The 14,802-nt window shown below is 36.0% G+C and overlaps 1 protein-coding gene across 1 annotated transcript in view; it reads right to left on the bottom strand.

Moving 5' to 3' along the window:
- LOC150078662 (phosphoenolpyruvate carboxykinase, cytosolic [GTP]-like) overlaps nucleotides 1–14,802 on the bottom strand; it is a 170,075-nt gene that overhangs the window by 62,850 nt on the left and 92,423 nt on the right. The window contains exon 3 of the mRNA XM_090383707.1: nucleotides 6,297–6,481. Within this exon, the coding sequence (XP_090239833.1) occupies nucleotides 6,297–6,481 (185 nt within the window). The remainder of the gene's footprint in view (nucleotides 1–6,296; nucleotides 6,482–14,802) is intronic.

Here is a 14,802-nt window from a genome sequence, read left to right as displayed (position 1 = left end):
TTCCAGCAAACAACTTCCCTGATTCAACCATTGGATCAGGGGGGTATAGCATCATTTAAAGCTTATTATCTGCGTCGAACATTAAGCAATTTAACTGAACTAGAGGATAAAGAGGAAATGACAGTTAAAACGTTTTGGAAAAACTACACCATTAAAAACGCAATTGAAAACATTGATAGTTCTTGGAAAGAAGTCACTAAGAAATGCTTAAATCGAGTTTGGCGCAAAATATGACCAGAAGTTGTACTAGAAGAAGAAAATAACATCATCCAAGAAATTAGAAATGAAGTTATCCAGATGGCTCAATCAATAGGTTTCGAAAATGTCGATGAAGAGGATGTTAGAAATTTATTGAATGCAGAAGATGATGGTTTTTCAGTGGAAGATTTAGAAAACCTTGTTAGCAACGAAGACAAAGATAATGATGACGAAGTTAAAGAAGTTCCTGCCGAAAAAGTGTTAACAACCAAAGATTTAAAAAGGTGCTTAAATGACATTGAAAACGTTTTAAATTTTTTTAGTGAAAATGATCCTGATTTAGGAAGAAGTGTTATTGTTAAGCGATCAGTGTTAAATGCAATAACTCCGTATAGGCAATTGTTAAATGAAAGAGGAAAAGAGCATAAACAATCAACTTTAGACTCGTATTTTAAAATGTGGTTTCACTTTGTATGTAAGTTGACTGTTTATTTAATAAAACTTTTCTTTGTTTGAAAAAAAAGCTTTTCATTTTCTTTACGTAGGAACGTATCCCTATTCTGGCCATAGTATTTTTACCTCTGAAAACAAAGTTTCGCTTAACGAAGTAATTTCGTGGAACGCATCCTATTCGTTATTCGAGGTATGCCTGTATTTGATATTAATTCATGTCTCAATGCTAAATTATTTTCTCCAAGAAAATTTTCTAAAGCTGGTAGAAAACTTAACTTTTTTTATCCAAGTCTTTGATGATTAACTCAAGTTTTTTTTATTGTTGCATTTACTTTGTCACTAACAGTGAAAAGAGTCACATTTGGTCCTTGTAAAGTTAAATTCAGTCTTCCAAAAATATCAGCTAAATATGCTAAATAGTCAACCATAATTCTCAAAGAAACAGTCTTTTAATTCACATTTTGAATCACAAAGGAAAATTCTCATTTCCGATCCAAGTTCAAAAAGATGATTTAAAACTTTACCACTGGGACAACCATCTAACTTCACTATGCAGTAGTAGATTTTCGCGGTCACTCCCCATCTCTTGGCATAAAATTTTAAAAACATTCACAAATTTAGTGCACAGGATTTAATAAAATTAACAATCTTAACCAACTGATTTAAAACAGTTTTCAGTTCTTCAGATATTGCTTTTGCAACCAAGGCTTCTCGGCGAATACCGCAGTGAGTAAACTTAGCTTCGGGAGCGACTTTATTGTAGCTACAACACTGCTATGCTTTCCTGTTAAAGCCTGAGCTCCATCAGCACACACACACACACCAATGCAATTCTTCCAAAGAATATTATGTTCCTTCATAAAATTGTCCAATTTTTTAAAATATTTCATTTGTAATGGGTTTACTAAATCCCCAATGCTGCACAGCAACTTACTAAAGCAACAATGTGTACTGATGGCAACACTGCCATTTAAGAGTTTTCCAAGAAGGAATAGAAAATAATGCAAGATAAGACTTGGTCACTTTCAGAGAAATATATAGCTATCTGCTCAGAGGTTAAACAAACAAAATATTTAAAAATCAACATAATTTGTGAACTCCTGTTAGATTGAAAAAAGATAGGTAAAACATGTTATTTACCTTAAAGAGTGGGAAATTTGTAATGGTTTATTTTTTCATATATTTAAAAAATTCAACTGTGTTATTCACGTACCACTGGTTGAGAAACGTTGCTCTAGATATATAATGTTGCACATGGATGTGTTGTCACCACGTAATTTCCCTGTTTTTGGCTAACATTTATTTTTTCACCCGATATATTTAACTTGTTTAGATAATGCTTGAAGGTTAACATTTTGTTGTAATCTAGTGGGTTTTTTTTTTTTTTTTAGCCTTCATTATTGCTTTTAAACATGCAATAAGTGTCAAAACAGCATGGAAAGTAATGCATTGGAACAAAAGTTAATGGACTGTCATTTTTATGTTGCATAAAGGGTTCGGTGCTGGGCTCCATTGTTGTTTTGTATATTTATTAATGATTGATGAAGGTATATCAGGCATAATGTCCAAGTTTTCAGAGGATACAAAGGTTGGCAGGGTTGTTAATGATAGTAAAGACAGTAAAAGTAAAGTAAAGTGCAGCCATTATCAACTCACTGCAGGATGGAAGCCTCCTCAACAATTCATGCTGAGGAAAATGGACCATAATCTGCCACACTGGTCCAGTGCGGGTTGGCAGATCGACCGTATTCAGCAGTCAGGGGCTTGAACCACGGTCTACTCAAAGAGCGTGTGCTACTGCACTCCCGCTCCTGCCCACTCGGCTACGGACGCCGTCTGTAAAGCCAGTATGCTACTGCAATAGGATCTATAAAAGTTAAGTAGATGGGCGAGGAAGTGGAAACTAAAGTTTAATATTAACAAATGCATGGGATGCATATAAATTATCAGGCGACACAGAAGCCTATGGCGGATATAGGGTAGTCTGTAAAAAGGAGGTTAGGCAGATTACAAGAAATTTTTGGCAAAGGATGGCTAAGAAAAACAGCAAGGATTTCTTTACTTATATAAACTCTAAAGATGCATTACAGGATCATCTAGACAAGACTGCAGCAATAATTCAGACACAGCATGGGTTTGTTAAGGGAAAGTCTTATGATATGGTTACAAAGGAACTGGATGCAAAAAATAATTTTGATATCATATACTTGGATTTCAGGAAAGCTTTTGACACTGTTGCACATGGAAGACGATTGTACAAATTGGAGGTAGAATGGTATTAAGGGTAAGTTGCTACAATGAATAAAAGGATGGTTGAGTGGGAGAAGACAGCATATATAGGTGGTAATCAGTAGGTGCTGCTCTTCGTGGACTAATGTTATTAGTGGAGTCCCACAGGGTTCGGTGTTGGGTCCACTGTTGTTTTGTATATTTATCAATGATATTGATGAAGGTACATCAGGCTTAGTGTTGAAGTTTGCAGATAATACAAAGGTTGGCAGAGTTGTTAAAGACAGTAATCACAGTGTGCTACTGCAACAGAATCTAGAAAATTTGGGAAGATGGGCTGAGAAGTGGCAATTGGAGTTTAACATTGACAAATGCAAAATACTGCATATGGGTAGAAATAACCCCAGAGGAACGTACCAACTGTGTGGTACTACACTTAGGGTGGTAGAAAATGAAAAAGACCTGGGAGTAATTGTGCAGTCAGATATGAAGTTTTCTGAGCAATGCAGACAGCTGCCAGAGCAGGTCATGGGGTTTTATCAATGATATACAGGAATTTTGCTAGCAGGGAAAAGGAAGTGATTGTCCCCTGTATAAGGGCAATGGTCAGGCCACACCTTGAGTACTGCATACAGGTCTGGAGGCCTCATTTTAGGAGGGATGAAGATTTGCTTGAGCATGTACAGAGAAGGGCAAGACTTGTGAGGGGAATGAAGGGATCCTCTTACCAAGAGAGGCTTAAGTTCTGCAAATTGCAGTGGCTGGAGACTAGACACCTGCGAGATGATCTGATTGAGCTGAATAAGGCCTTGAATGGGTTGAGCACGCTGAATTCTGATGGGATTCTTCCACTTGTTCAGATTACGAACCTAAGGAGGCATAAATTCAAATTGAGGAAGGACAGCCGTAGAATAGATGTGCAAAAATTTGCCTTTAGCCTGCGGGTGGTTAATTGCTGGAACAAACTTCCATCTGTTGTTGTGGAAGTTGATAGGTTAAATAAATTTAAGGCGGAACTGGACAAACATTCAGAGGGAATGGTTGTGTGAATTTTTTTTTTTTTTTTTTTGGTTGATGCTACATAAGCTCATACACTTGCTTTCTTGCATCACATGCCACGATTACTATTACAAATGCAAAGTAATTCATATGGGTAGCAGTAACCCAAGAGAAACATAGCAACTGTGTGGTACTACACTCAAGGAGGTGGAGAATGAAGAATGAAAAAGAGCTGGGGATAATTGTGCAGTCGGATATGAAGTTTTCTGAGCAGTGAAGACTGGCTTCAAGAGCAGGTCATTGAGTTTTATCAATGATATATAGGTATTTTGCTAGCAGAGACAAGGTGTTTATACCTTTGTATAAGGCAACGGTCAGGCCACACCTTCACTACTGCATACAGGTCTGGAGGCTTCATTTTAGGAAGGATGTAGAGTTACTAGAATGAGAGTACAGAGAAAGGCAACAAGATTGGTAAGAGGAACAAAGGGGTTCTCTTACCAGGAGAGGCTTAATTTCTGTGACTTGCAGCATCTGGAGACCAGGCACCTGCAAGGTGATCTGATTGAGGTGTACAAGGCCTTGAATGGTTTGAGCAGGCTCAATGCTGATGGGATACTTCCACTTGCTGAGATTAAGAATCTGAGGGGTTGTGGAAGTTGATAGCTCAAATAAATTTAAGGCTGAACTAGACAAACATTTGGAGTGACTGGATGGGTGAAATGGGAAGGGTTTTTTTTTTTTTTTTTCTGATGCTCTGTAAGCTTGCATCATATGCCTCAACTAATGGTAATGCTAATAAATAAATAAATAAATAGATAAATCAGTCAACTGCTGAGTGCCGGGCACTCAGAATGAAGGGTCCATAGTCACAAGTGGTTGTTAGCGTAGTATCTCATATAGAGAGCTTTATGGTAACTGAAAAAATGTTTCTAGCACCCCGACTTGACCTAAAACTGACGAATTAACAAAAACGTTGTCTATTTGAATGTTTCCAGTTGTTGTGAATGACAAGGGAGAGAGAGAGAGAGAGAGAAGCGACTGGCAGGTGAGGGCCATGCAGGACTCTGCACAGGCGTCTCCCCACCACTGCCGCCTGAACACTGGCTCTCTGAGTACCTCCTTGCCAGGACAACTCCAGCTTTGAAAATTGTTAAAGAATACTTTTCATCGCAAAATTTATAAATGACCTTTATAGAATTATTAACTATTTAGCAACCTTTTTTGTCACCAAAAGGAGAGTTACTTAGTACAAAGAAGTGTGCTATCGAAGTGCAATAAGAAATTGGTTTTTTTAATTTTAACACAGAGTAAATGATAAGATTTCGATCAGAATAGTTTTCCCTTGTTAAGCATTGAATAACGCATAGCTAATGTGATTTTTAAATTTTTAGACACAAATTACATTTCCCTGTCTGGTGCCGCTTTTTAATTTTAAAAATATTTAAAAATTATATTTTAAACCTACTCATTGAGCTCTTTCCAATGGTGTATAATAAGCTATAGGTTGTAGGACAACATTTTTGTCCCCCCACATTTTACCCCCTCACTCTCAGACATATTTTTGCCAACAATGATCGATATGGTGTTACGTTGGCCCACATGATATACAAACTCATGTAAAATTTCAAGTCAATAGGTTGAATGGTTCCAGACATACAACGCTGTGACAGACAGATGGACGGACTGACTGACAGACAACTGAGTGACATTATAAGGGTCCTTTGTAAGACTACCAACCCTAAAAATGATGTTTACTATATTTTTTTTCACGCTTTATTGGCATATTCATTGTCAGGGAAAATGTCTAACCTCCTATTTTGTAGGGAGACTACCGTCTTGCTAACTGTGGTTGCATTTCTTTAAAAAAAAAATCTCTTCACAAAAGTACCATTCATGGAAAACCTGCTGCCAAGTACACATACATTCACCAACATTGATGCTGAAACATAAACATAACATAAAGGGTTAACATAAAGCATTTTTTTTTTTTTTGGCTGATTGCTGTATAAGCTTGCTTTGTTGCATCATATGCCTCAACTAATGCTAATGCTAAAAACATACAGATGGTTGGAAGAATGCTGTAGATATCCCTTTATAAAACTGAACAATATACTGAATTAAGCAACAATTAACCTGATAGCACTTTAATGCACATCTACCACAGGACATCTATCATTTACTTGGTCCAATTTTAAATAAAGCTATGCTTTATCATTAATTCTTATATATACAACTTAAACAAAAACTAATCAATCATAAAACTTCGAGAGAGAGAGAGAGAGAGAGATCCAAATATACTAGTAAAATTAAGTTTTTGAATACTTTTTAAAATCTTGTTAAGATCTTAAATGTACTATTTCAGACAAATTTAATCTTGGAATAAAACAGGAAGAAAAAACAAGTTCCTACATTACCTTTCATACATCCAGGAAAGCGTTCTGCAAATGCTTTCTTCATATCAGAAGGAGATAGCCAGTTTCCTAACATTCCCTTTGTACCTTCCTTAGCAATTGGTATTGTATCTCTTTTGTTTGGAGTTGAAATAAAAGTTAAACTTTCTACTCTTGCTACATCAGCTGGGTCAGTTCGAGAAAGCCAACTGCAAATATTAAAAAAAAATACTAAATACAAAGCATTAAGAGATTTAAAACAAAAAACTACAGAAAAGCATCATTATATGTTTCTTCCATAGAAGAAGAAATATGAATGCTACAATGAGAAAAATAAGAACAGAAAATGAGTTTTAATAATTCTAAATACAAAACTCAATATATATATATATTTAAAATACACATACAATCAGTAAAATATTTAGTGCATTTAAAATATCCATTATTTTGAGTATTTATGATTAAATATGCACTACTGCACATTTATTTAATATAATAACAAAGGACACATAACGATAAAATAATGAGTGCAATATTTGTCTGCAGAAATTTCCTACTACTATTTCTGAAAAGAAAAGAAAACTAAGAAAAGCATTTTTCTATATAATTTTTTTCATGGTCATTCTTAGTGCAGAATAGGTCTGGAAAGTGAATAATCATACATTTGCAACATTCACAACTTGAGAATCTTGTGTGCCATATCAAGTATTGGTTTATTAGTTTATTATTTGTAAAGCAGTGTTAACTGCTCTACAAATAATAAACAAATGAAAGCATACCGAAAAACTACATTAAAGCTAAGACTTAAGATATCTTTTCAAAATGTTGTCCCTGAGTCATGTCTATAAATATCACAAGAAATAACTTTCACTATTCATACAAATGTGAAAGCTGTTATTCAGCGAGTTGCTTTTCTTACCACTGCTCAAATCAATGACCTGCATATTTTATGTAGCAACCCCACACAATGTAATTTTTTTTTTAATTTTAAAAAAAGGGGATTAAATTATGGGTAAATATAGTATCCTCCCAAAAATTTAAGTGCATTATTTTATGCTACATAAATTTAATGGTACATTATTTATGTACCATACCAGATTTAATAGTACATTTTACGGCACATTCATTTATTTATTAACTAAAAACAAGTCTCAGTATTAAACATCATTTTGTTTCAGCGAAAAAATTATCTAAAATTAACAAACCTTTAATAAATACAGAACAGCCAGATGTAAGAGACAAGAAAGTTATCAACATGAATATGAAGCAGCATCATCTTCAATGCAATCTCACTGAACTCAAGGACAGCTGCAGTGAAGCAAGAGTCTCTAAAGGATATATGATCCTTGAAGGAATCATTACAGTAATAAACATTTGCATCATGATTTTTTTTTTACCATTAGGATTTGTCACAAACATTCTTCTGATGGTAACAGCTAGGGCTACAACTTGGAAGTCTAAATCACTGAGAGAGCTCATATTTAATTCAAATTCATAAAATTTCAGCAACGCTTGTCCATCTTGTGAAAACTAAATCCACTGCATGAGCCTTTATCCTGGAAGTTAGTAAATTCAGAGTATATCCTCTCATGTGCAAGGTTTAAAAATACTGTAAATGCCGACTATATATGCAGAGGGGATTGAGGTGTGGTGTCCTAATATTTCTCAGTGTCAAGTCTCTCTCTCTCTCTCTCTAACACTGCACAATACTAAGTGGTAGATAACTTCTGACCTGATGCAATATCACCATTTTGCTTAATGGGAACTTGAACTCTCCAAAACCATGTTTGGCCCCACAGAGCAAAGCTCCACAATGAGTTGGGGCTCTTGACACTATAATGGTGAAATCCAATATTCTCTATATTTCGAGAAAACAGCTTTAAATGATTTTCAAAGACCAGCTGCTAGATAGTCCACCACACCAAATCTACTAGTAATGGTCTAAGAGACATCTAGAGGCTAGTGTACAGTCTTTGCTGCTTACAACCTGGCAGCTATGACTGGAGGAAATCTCAGTAGTATTTATGTGGGGATCACCACTGAGACTTAGGTAGGAGCTGGGCATAACTTTTCATATGTACAGCATGCCTAAAAATTCATCACTTCATACATGTCCCTACTAACTCTCAACTTCATGACTGATGGAGCAAATTTATCTGTGAAAGGAAATAATCTTCCTAAAAACTTCATCTCGATTCTAATCTCAATGATGTACATTTCCACCTACATCTGCTAAGCTAAATTGACTTTTCCTGAAATAAATCACAATTATCAGCTTCCTCAACTACCATTAATCTCATTTTTCTAATTATTCATTTTATGATTACGTGTAAGAGACTACCTAATTTGAAATTGCCATTTAATCTTATTTAGCTAAAAATTCTCATTGTATGCACTTCATTTGTGATCTCTTATTGCACTTCCAACTCAACAAGTTACTCAATCTTTCTGACTATCCTTCTTTGAAACTACTTTCTCCTATCTCTAACTTTCCTAGAATGAGACAATATTCTTTGGAAATTTTGATATTCACAACTCCAACTGGCTTAAACATTTTAGTTATGCACACTCAAATGGTTTATGTTAAGACTTTTGCTATTGCAAATGACATTATACAATTTGTTCATTTACTGACTAGGGCACCAGACAATTCGACAATTCTAACTAAACAGCCAACACTATCTTTTCTCCCCAACTAGTCTTCAAAATACAGTAGACTTGCAATTATCTAGGGTGGTGGAGGAAATAAGGTTTCCCAGATAATCTCCAAAATGAAAGAAATACTCATTCAATTAAAGTAAAATTTATTTACATTTATAAAAGTATACTATAGCAAGGGGATGCATGACATAAAATTCAATGTGCAGATATTTTTTAAGAAAGGAAAACAAAGTATTTTCCTTTTTTTTTTTTACTGAGTCTTCCTATTGGAACACACACTATCTGAAATTCTGGGAAACATGATTAATTAATCCTTATTTTTCAGCATATTGCATATGGTTTGTTCAACATTGTAGTCCCTAATTAAAGTTTACACTTTAGCACCTTTTTTATATTTATTGATAAGTGCAAGTGTTTCAATAGAAAAAGTAACTTTTTTTCATTTTAATATGGATACACATCACTGACTGGCACAAATTTAAAAAACTCTAAGGTTAAAATTAACAATACATAGTTAAACTGAAGGATTACTGGAGCATGACTAGAGTGATTCAGTAGACAGAGAGCAAAAGATGGGAAATGAGTTTTCTGAAAATTTTAAGGGTCCTGTCTACTGGAACATTACAAAATGTATCAGATTACATGTATTCCTTCTTATTATCCAACTCAGACTGACTTAAACTTTTATGGGCCACAAAAACATCAGTAAATCCCCCCCCTAGATAATCAGGTGTCTAGTGTGCACAATTAATGTTAGCTGTTATCTAAGTATCCACTTTATGAATGGCTTCTTCTCAAATGGAGAGTCTCTGTTGTCCTCAGCCTCATGTTGTTTGGCATTATAATAAAATGTGAAAGGAGATGATCTGCATGATTTATATTCCTCTTTTCCTTGGTTAGATTACTCTTTGAATCTGTTTTGCTGCACTTGCCAGACTAACTGGCTGGTGCAGCAAAAGCTGGTGGCTTCTTCAGACTATATGGCTATCATTAATAATCAAAAGTCAAGATATTTCTCCACTAGTTTTATTACGACATTTTGCACCCTTACTTCATTAATGTTTTCCTTCTGCATAACATTTGTGCATATTCAGCCAATTCCTAAAAAAATTAAAAAAATAAAAAAGAACAGAAAAGAAAGAAAAAAAAAAAGGTGATAAATCCCTCTCAATTATTGTCAAATTGCACTTAAGTACTTACAGAGTAATGTAAAAGTTAAAAGACTATCAATTCTTGCACTATATTGATGCCATCTCATTAACAATCAACAATAATATGGATTACAATGTCAAGCCACTGGTGACATCTTAGCTTGTGTTACTCATCTTTGGACAAGTTCCATGGAAAAACTAAACCAATTATTTTCAACATTCCTAAACCATTTAATTGTGCTTGGCATAAATATTTAAGGAAGTTTCCATCTTATGGCCTGCCTTCTGATTTCTGTAATCAGGTAGCCAATATGCCCTCTCAATGGTCAGTGCAATGCATGTTAGGGTGAACATCACTGTAGGGACATGACTGCAATAAAAAAAAAAGAACATCTGTAATGACAAAGAGCAATAAGTACAGTAATAGGGAGGAAAAAAGCAATAATACACTTCAGCTTCATGTGCTCTTTTGGTACAGCACTTCCATCAACTTATAAGTTACAATGATTAGTAAACTATTTTAAATGAATAGGATATGTTACATTTACTAGGAACAAAAACAGGTGAATATATGCTTGCCTGTACACTAATGCTAGGAGTACAGAAAATTTGAAGAATTTGGAGTATTGATTAGGCCACAAAAGGTGGCCACTGTAGGGATATCAAAAACATGGTGCCACTCAGACATAGGTATGGAGAATTTTAATATGGAAAGTACATTTACAGAAAGGTGGGGGGGGGGAGAATTATCCTACTGGTTTGTTATTTGGTTTTTAGGAGCATTAGCAACTAAGGCCATATTGCTCCAGGATATGCGGTGGTCATTCCCTGACCTTTCCGCATCCTCCGTATTTGGTGGTGACGGGCTCGAACCCCGGTCTAATAAAGGAGCATGTGCTATGCACTGCTGCTCCTTCCCACCTGGCTACATCTTACTGGTTAAGAAGCACAAATACTCTAAAGCAGTGCATCCGGTTGACTTATGTGGTCATTGTAATATTGAATCAGTTTCATGTGACATAAGAATTTAGGGGTATGTCATACATGAAATGACTGATGATTACAATGAAGAGACAAAGTAAGCCAATAAATCAGAATGTATCATAATGGGAACTAACTTTTCAGTTATCAACTGAAACTTGTGGGCTGGTCACTCATCCAGTAGCAGCAGAAATTTTCGGGATTTACTAGATGACAAGTTTCCTCAGCAGCACGCTAGAGAGGCAAAAAAAGAAGGTAATAAATACTCTTGGTCTGATTATCAGTAGCGACTCTTCATGCATTAATTTGCACATAAAAGAACCAACATGTGGCAGTAATCACAATGTACCTGATGTTGAATTTACTCTGAGATGTAACTGCTGTCAAGGGTAAAGGAAAGGGATTTTTATTTCATAAAGACAACAGTGGTTTTAGAAAGTTTTTAAATTCTTTTTGGTGTATCAACTGATAACATTACCAACTGAAAATTCTAAATATGAAGCATTCGAGAAAGTAAATGCAAAAGCTAATAAGATTTTCATACTAACTAAGAGATACTGCTCAAGGTTTAGACCTAAATGGATTAGCATTAGTAGAGGCATTTGATGCAAGAAAGCAAGCTTATGCAGCATCAGCCAAAAAAATAAAATAAAATAAATAAATAAAAAATAACCACTTCCACTTCACCCCGCTGTTCGTTCGAAATACCTGTCCAGCTGAGCCTTAAACTTATTTAGGCTATCAACTTCCACGACAAGGGATGGAAGTTTATTCCACCAACCAACCACCCGCTGGCTAAAGGCAAATTTCCTCACGTCTATCCTACATCTGTCTTTTCTCAATTTGCTTTTATGCCCTCTCGGGTGATTATTCTGAGCAAGAGGAAGAATCCCATCAGCATTGAGCATGCTCAAACCATTCAAGGCTTTGTACACCTCTATCAGATCACCTCGCCGGTGCCTAGTCTACAGACACTGTACTTTGCAAAACTTAAGCCTTTCTTCGTAAGAGCACCCCTTTGTTCCATTCACTAATCTTGTTGCCCTTCTCTGTACTCGTTCCAGCAGCTCTACATCCTTCTTGAAATGAGGCCTCCAGACCTGTATACAGTACTCTAGGTGTGGTCTGACCATTGCCTTATGCAAGGGAATAATCACTTCCTTATCCCTGCTAGAAAAATTCCTATATATCATCGACAATACACCATGAGCTACTCTTGCAGCCCGTCTGCACTGCTCAGAAAACTTCATATCTGTTTGCACAACCACCCCCAGGTCCCTTTCATTCTCTACCACAGTATGGATGACAGATGAATTGATGAGACTAGTGAGAGAGAGAAGAAAAATGCATGGGATGATTATAAATTATCAGGGGACACATGGACATACAGTAAGTATAAACCATTCTGCAATAAAATCACAAAGTAGGGTTAGACAGGATAAGGCAGATTAAAAGAAGTCTTTTACTAAGAATGCAAATAAAAGTAATAGAGAATTCATAGTTTCATTCATTCATTCATTCATACCCTTCACCAATCTTGTTGCCCTTCTCTGCACCCATTCCAGCAGATCTACATCCTACCTAAAACAAGGCCTCCAGACCCGTATGTAATATTCAAGATGTGGCCGAACTATTGCTTATACAATGAGATAACCACTTCCTTGACCCTGCTAGCAAAGTTACTGTGTGTCATGACAAACCTCCATGACCTGTCCTCCTGGCAGACTCTGAATTGCTCAGAGACTTTATATCAGACTGCACAATTATCCCGAGGCCTTTTTCATTTTCCACTGCTCTAAGCGAAAAACCACACAGTTGGTATGTTTGTTTGTTTGTTATTTGGTTTTTAGGAGCATTAGCAACTAAGGCCATATTGCTCCGGAATATGCGGTGGTCATTCCCTGACCTTTCCGCATCCTCCGTATTTGGTGGTGATGGGCTCGAACCCCGGTCTAATCAAGAAGCGTGTGCTACGCACCGCTGCTCCTTCCCACCTGGCTATGGAGGCGCCGTTGGTATGTTAATCTGGGATTACTGCTACCAATATGCAGTAACTTACATTTATCAATATTAAACTTCAACTGCCATTTCTCAGCCCATCAGCCTAATTTGTTTATATCTTGTTGCAGCAGCTTACCCTGATTACTGTCACTAACCAACCTGCAAACCTTTGTCATCTGCAAACTTAGACATTAAGCCTGATATATCTTCATCAATATCATTAATATATATAGAAAACAGTGTCCAGCATTGAACCCTGGGAGACTGTACTAATAACATTAGTCTATGAACAGCAGCATCCATTAATAACCACTATCAGCTAAGGTAAAGAAAGTCAGTAAGTTTTCTGTGGTTCTCAGCAAACTGGTTTGCCAATACCGCAGTTTCTCCCTGCATTCTCGGTAAAAAGACAGTGTACATGTTGTTGGTCCAGAGCAGAAGTCGAGAATTATATACTGATTGATGTAGGCATGACAGACAATGTAGTGATTCCTTGTACGTTTTTAAAGTTAGGATAGGAAAAAAGGAAAAGTTTATTTAATTTCATTATATTTCCTAATCTGGCCTTAAATGTTAGGTTAGGAGAAATAATAGAAAAAGGTTTCCTTACTTAACTTTAAAAGTTAGGTTAACAAAAGAAAAGGTTTACTTATTTTTCCTTATTTCCTCACCTAACCTTAATGGTTAGGTTAGGAAATAATAGGAAAAGAAAGAATGATTCTTTATATACATATAAATGTAACAATATCAATCAATCACTTAACACTATGACGTTATCATCTGCTGTGTTCACACGCCAATCAGAACATCATCTGTCACGCCTATGTGTCAATCAATATATTGTTCTCGACTTCTACTGCCGCTACCGATAACATGCACTATCAGTTTACCAAAAATGCAGGAGAAACTGGCAAACCAGTTTGTTCAGTAAGTTTCCTGTATTTGCTATGGTTCTCGTGATGGCTTTCTTTACCTTAACTCCACTATCTTCTCCCACACCAACCATCCCTTTATCCAGAGCAGTAACTTGCCCTTCATACCACACTACTTCAATTTATGCAGCAATCATTTATGTGAAACAGTACTAAAATCTTTCCTGAAATCCAGGTAAATAATATCAGAATTATTTTTTGCCTCCAGTTCCTTTGTTACTGCATTATAATATTCAGTCAGATTGGACAGACAAGATCACCCCTTAACAAATCCATGCTGTGATTGTAGTATAAGTCAGTCACTCTGTCTAGATGATCCTGCATTACTTCTTTAATCAGAGACTCCATTATTTTCCCAAACAAAAGTTAAGGTAACAGGTCTGTAATTATTCATGTCATCCATTGTTTCCCCCCTTTGTGAACTGGGTGATAACATTTGCACATCTCCAGCCCATAGAGACCTCTTCTGAATCCAAAGATGCTCTCATAATTATGGCTCAGGGTTTGCTTACCTTTTTTGCTGCTCCCTTAATATAACTGGATAGATCCCATCCACCCCAGGTTCCCCTTTTATGTTTGAGCTTCAACGATTCCTTTCCAGTTTCCACTCAGTTATACAAAATCTTTTAGTTCCATGTTAAGATTCTGATGAATCTCTGAACTCCTCATGGTGCATATAGATGCAAAATACCTATTCAGTTTGTCTGCAACCTGGCCAGGATCATCAGCAGTTAAACCATCATTATCAAGTGGAACAATACAATTCAACCCCTTCCTTCTACTGTTATTTTAAATAAAGAAGTA

This window comes from Mastigoproctus giganteus, chromosome 10 (assembly GCF_048544385.1).
Source record: "Mastigoproctus giganteus isolate SK-2022 chromosome 10, ASM4854438v1, whole genome shotgun sequence".
Classification (NCBI taxonomy): Eukaryota; Metazoa; Arthropoda; class Arachnida; order Uropygi; family Thelyphonidae; genus Mastigoproctus; species Mastigoproctus giganteus.
The sequence above is the reverse complement of the archived record's forward strand: the minus strand, read 5'-3'. Positions and strand labels throughout refer to the sequence as shown.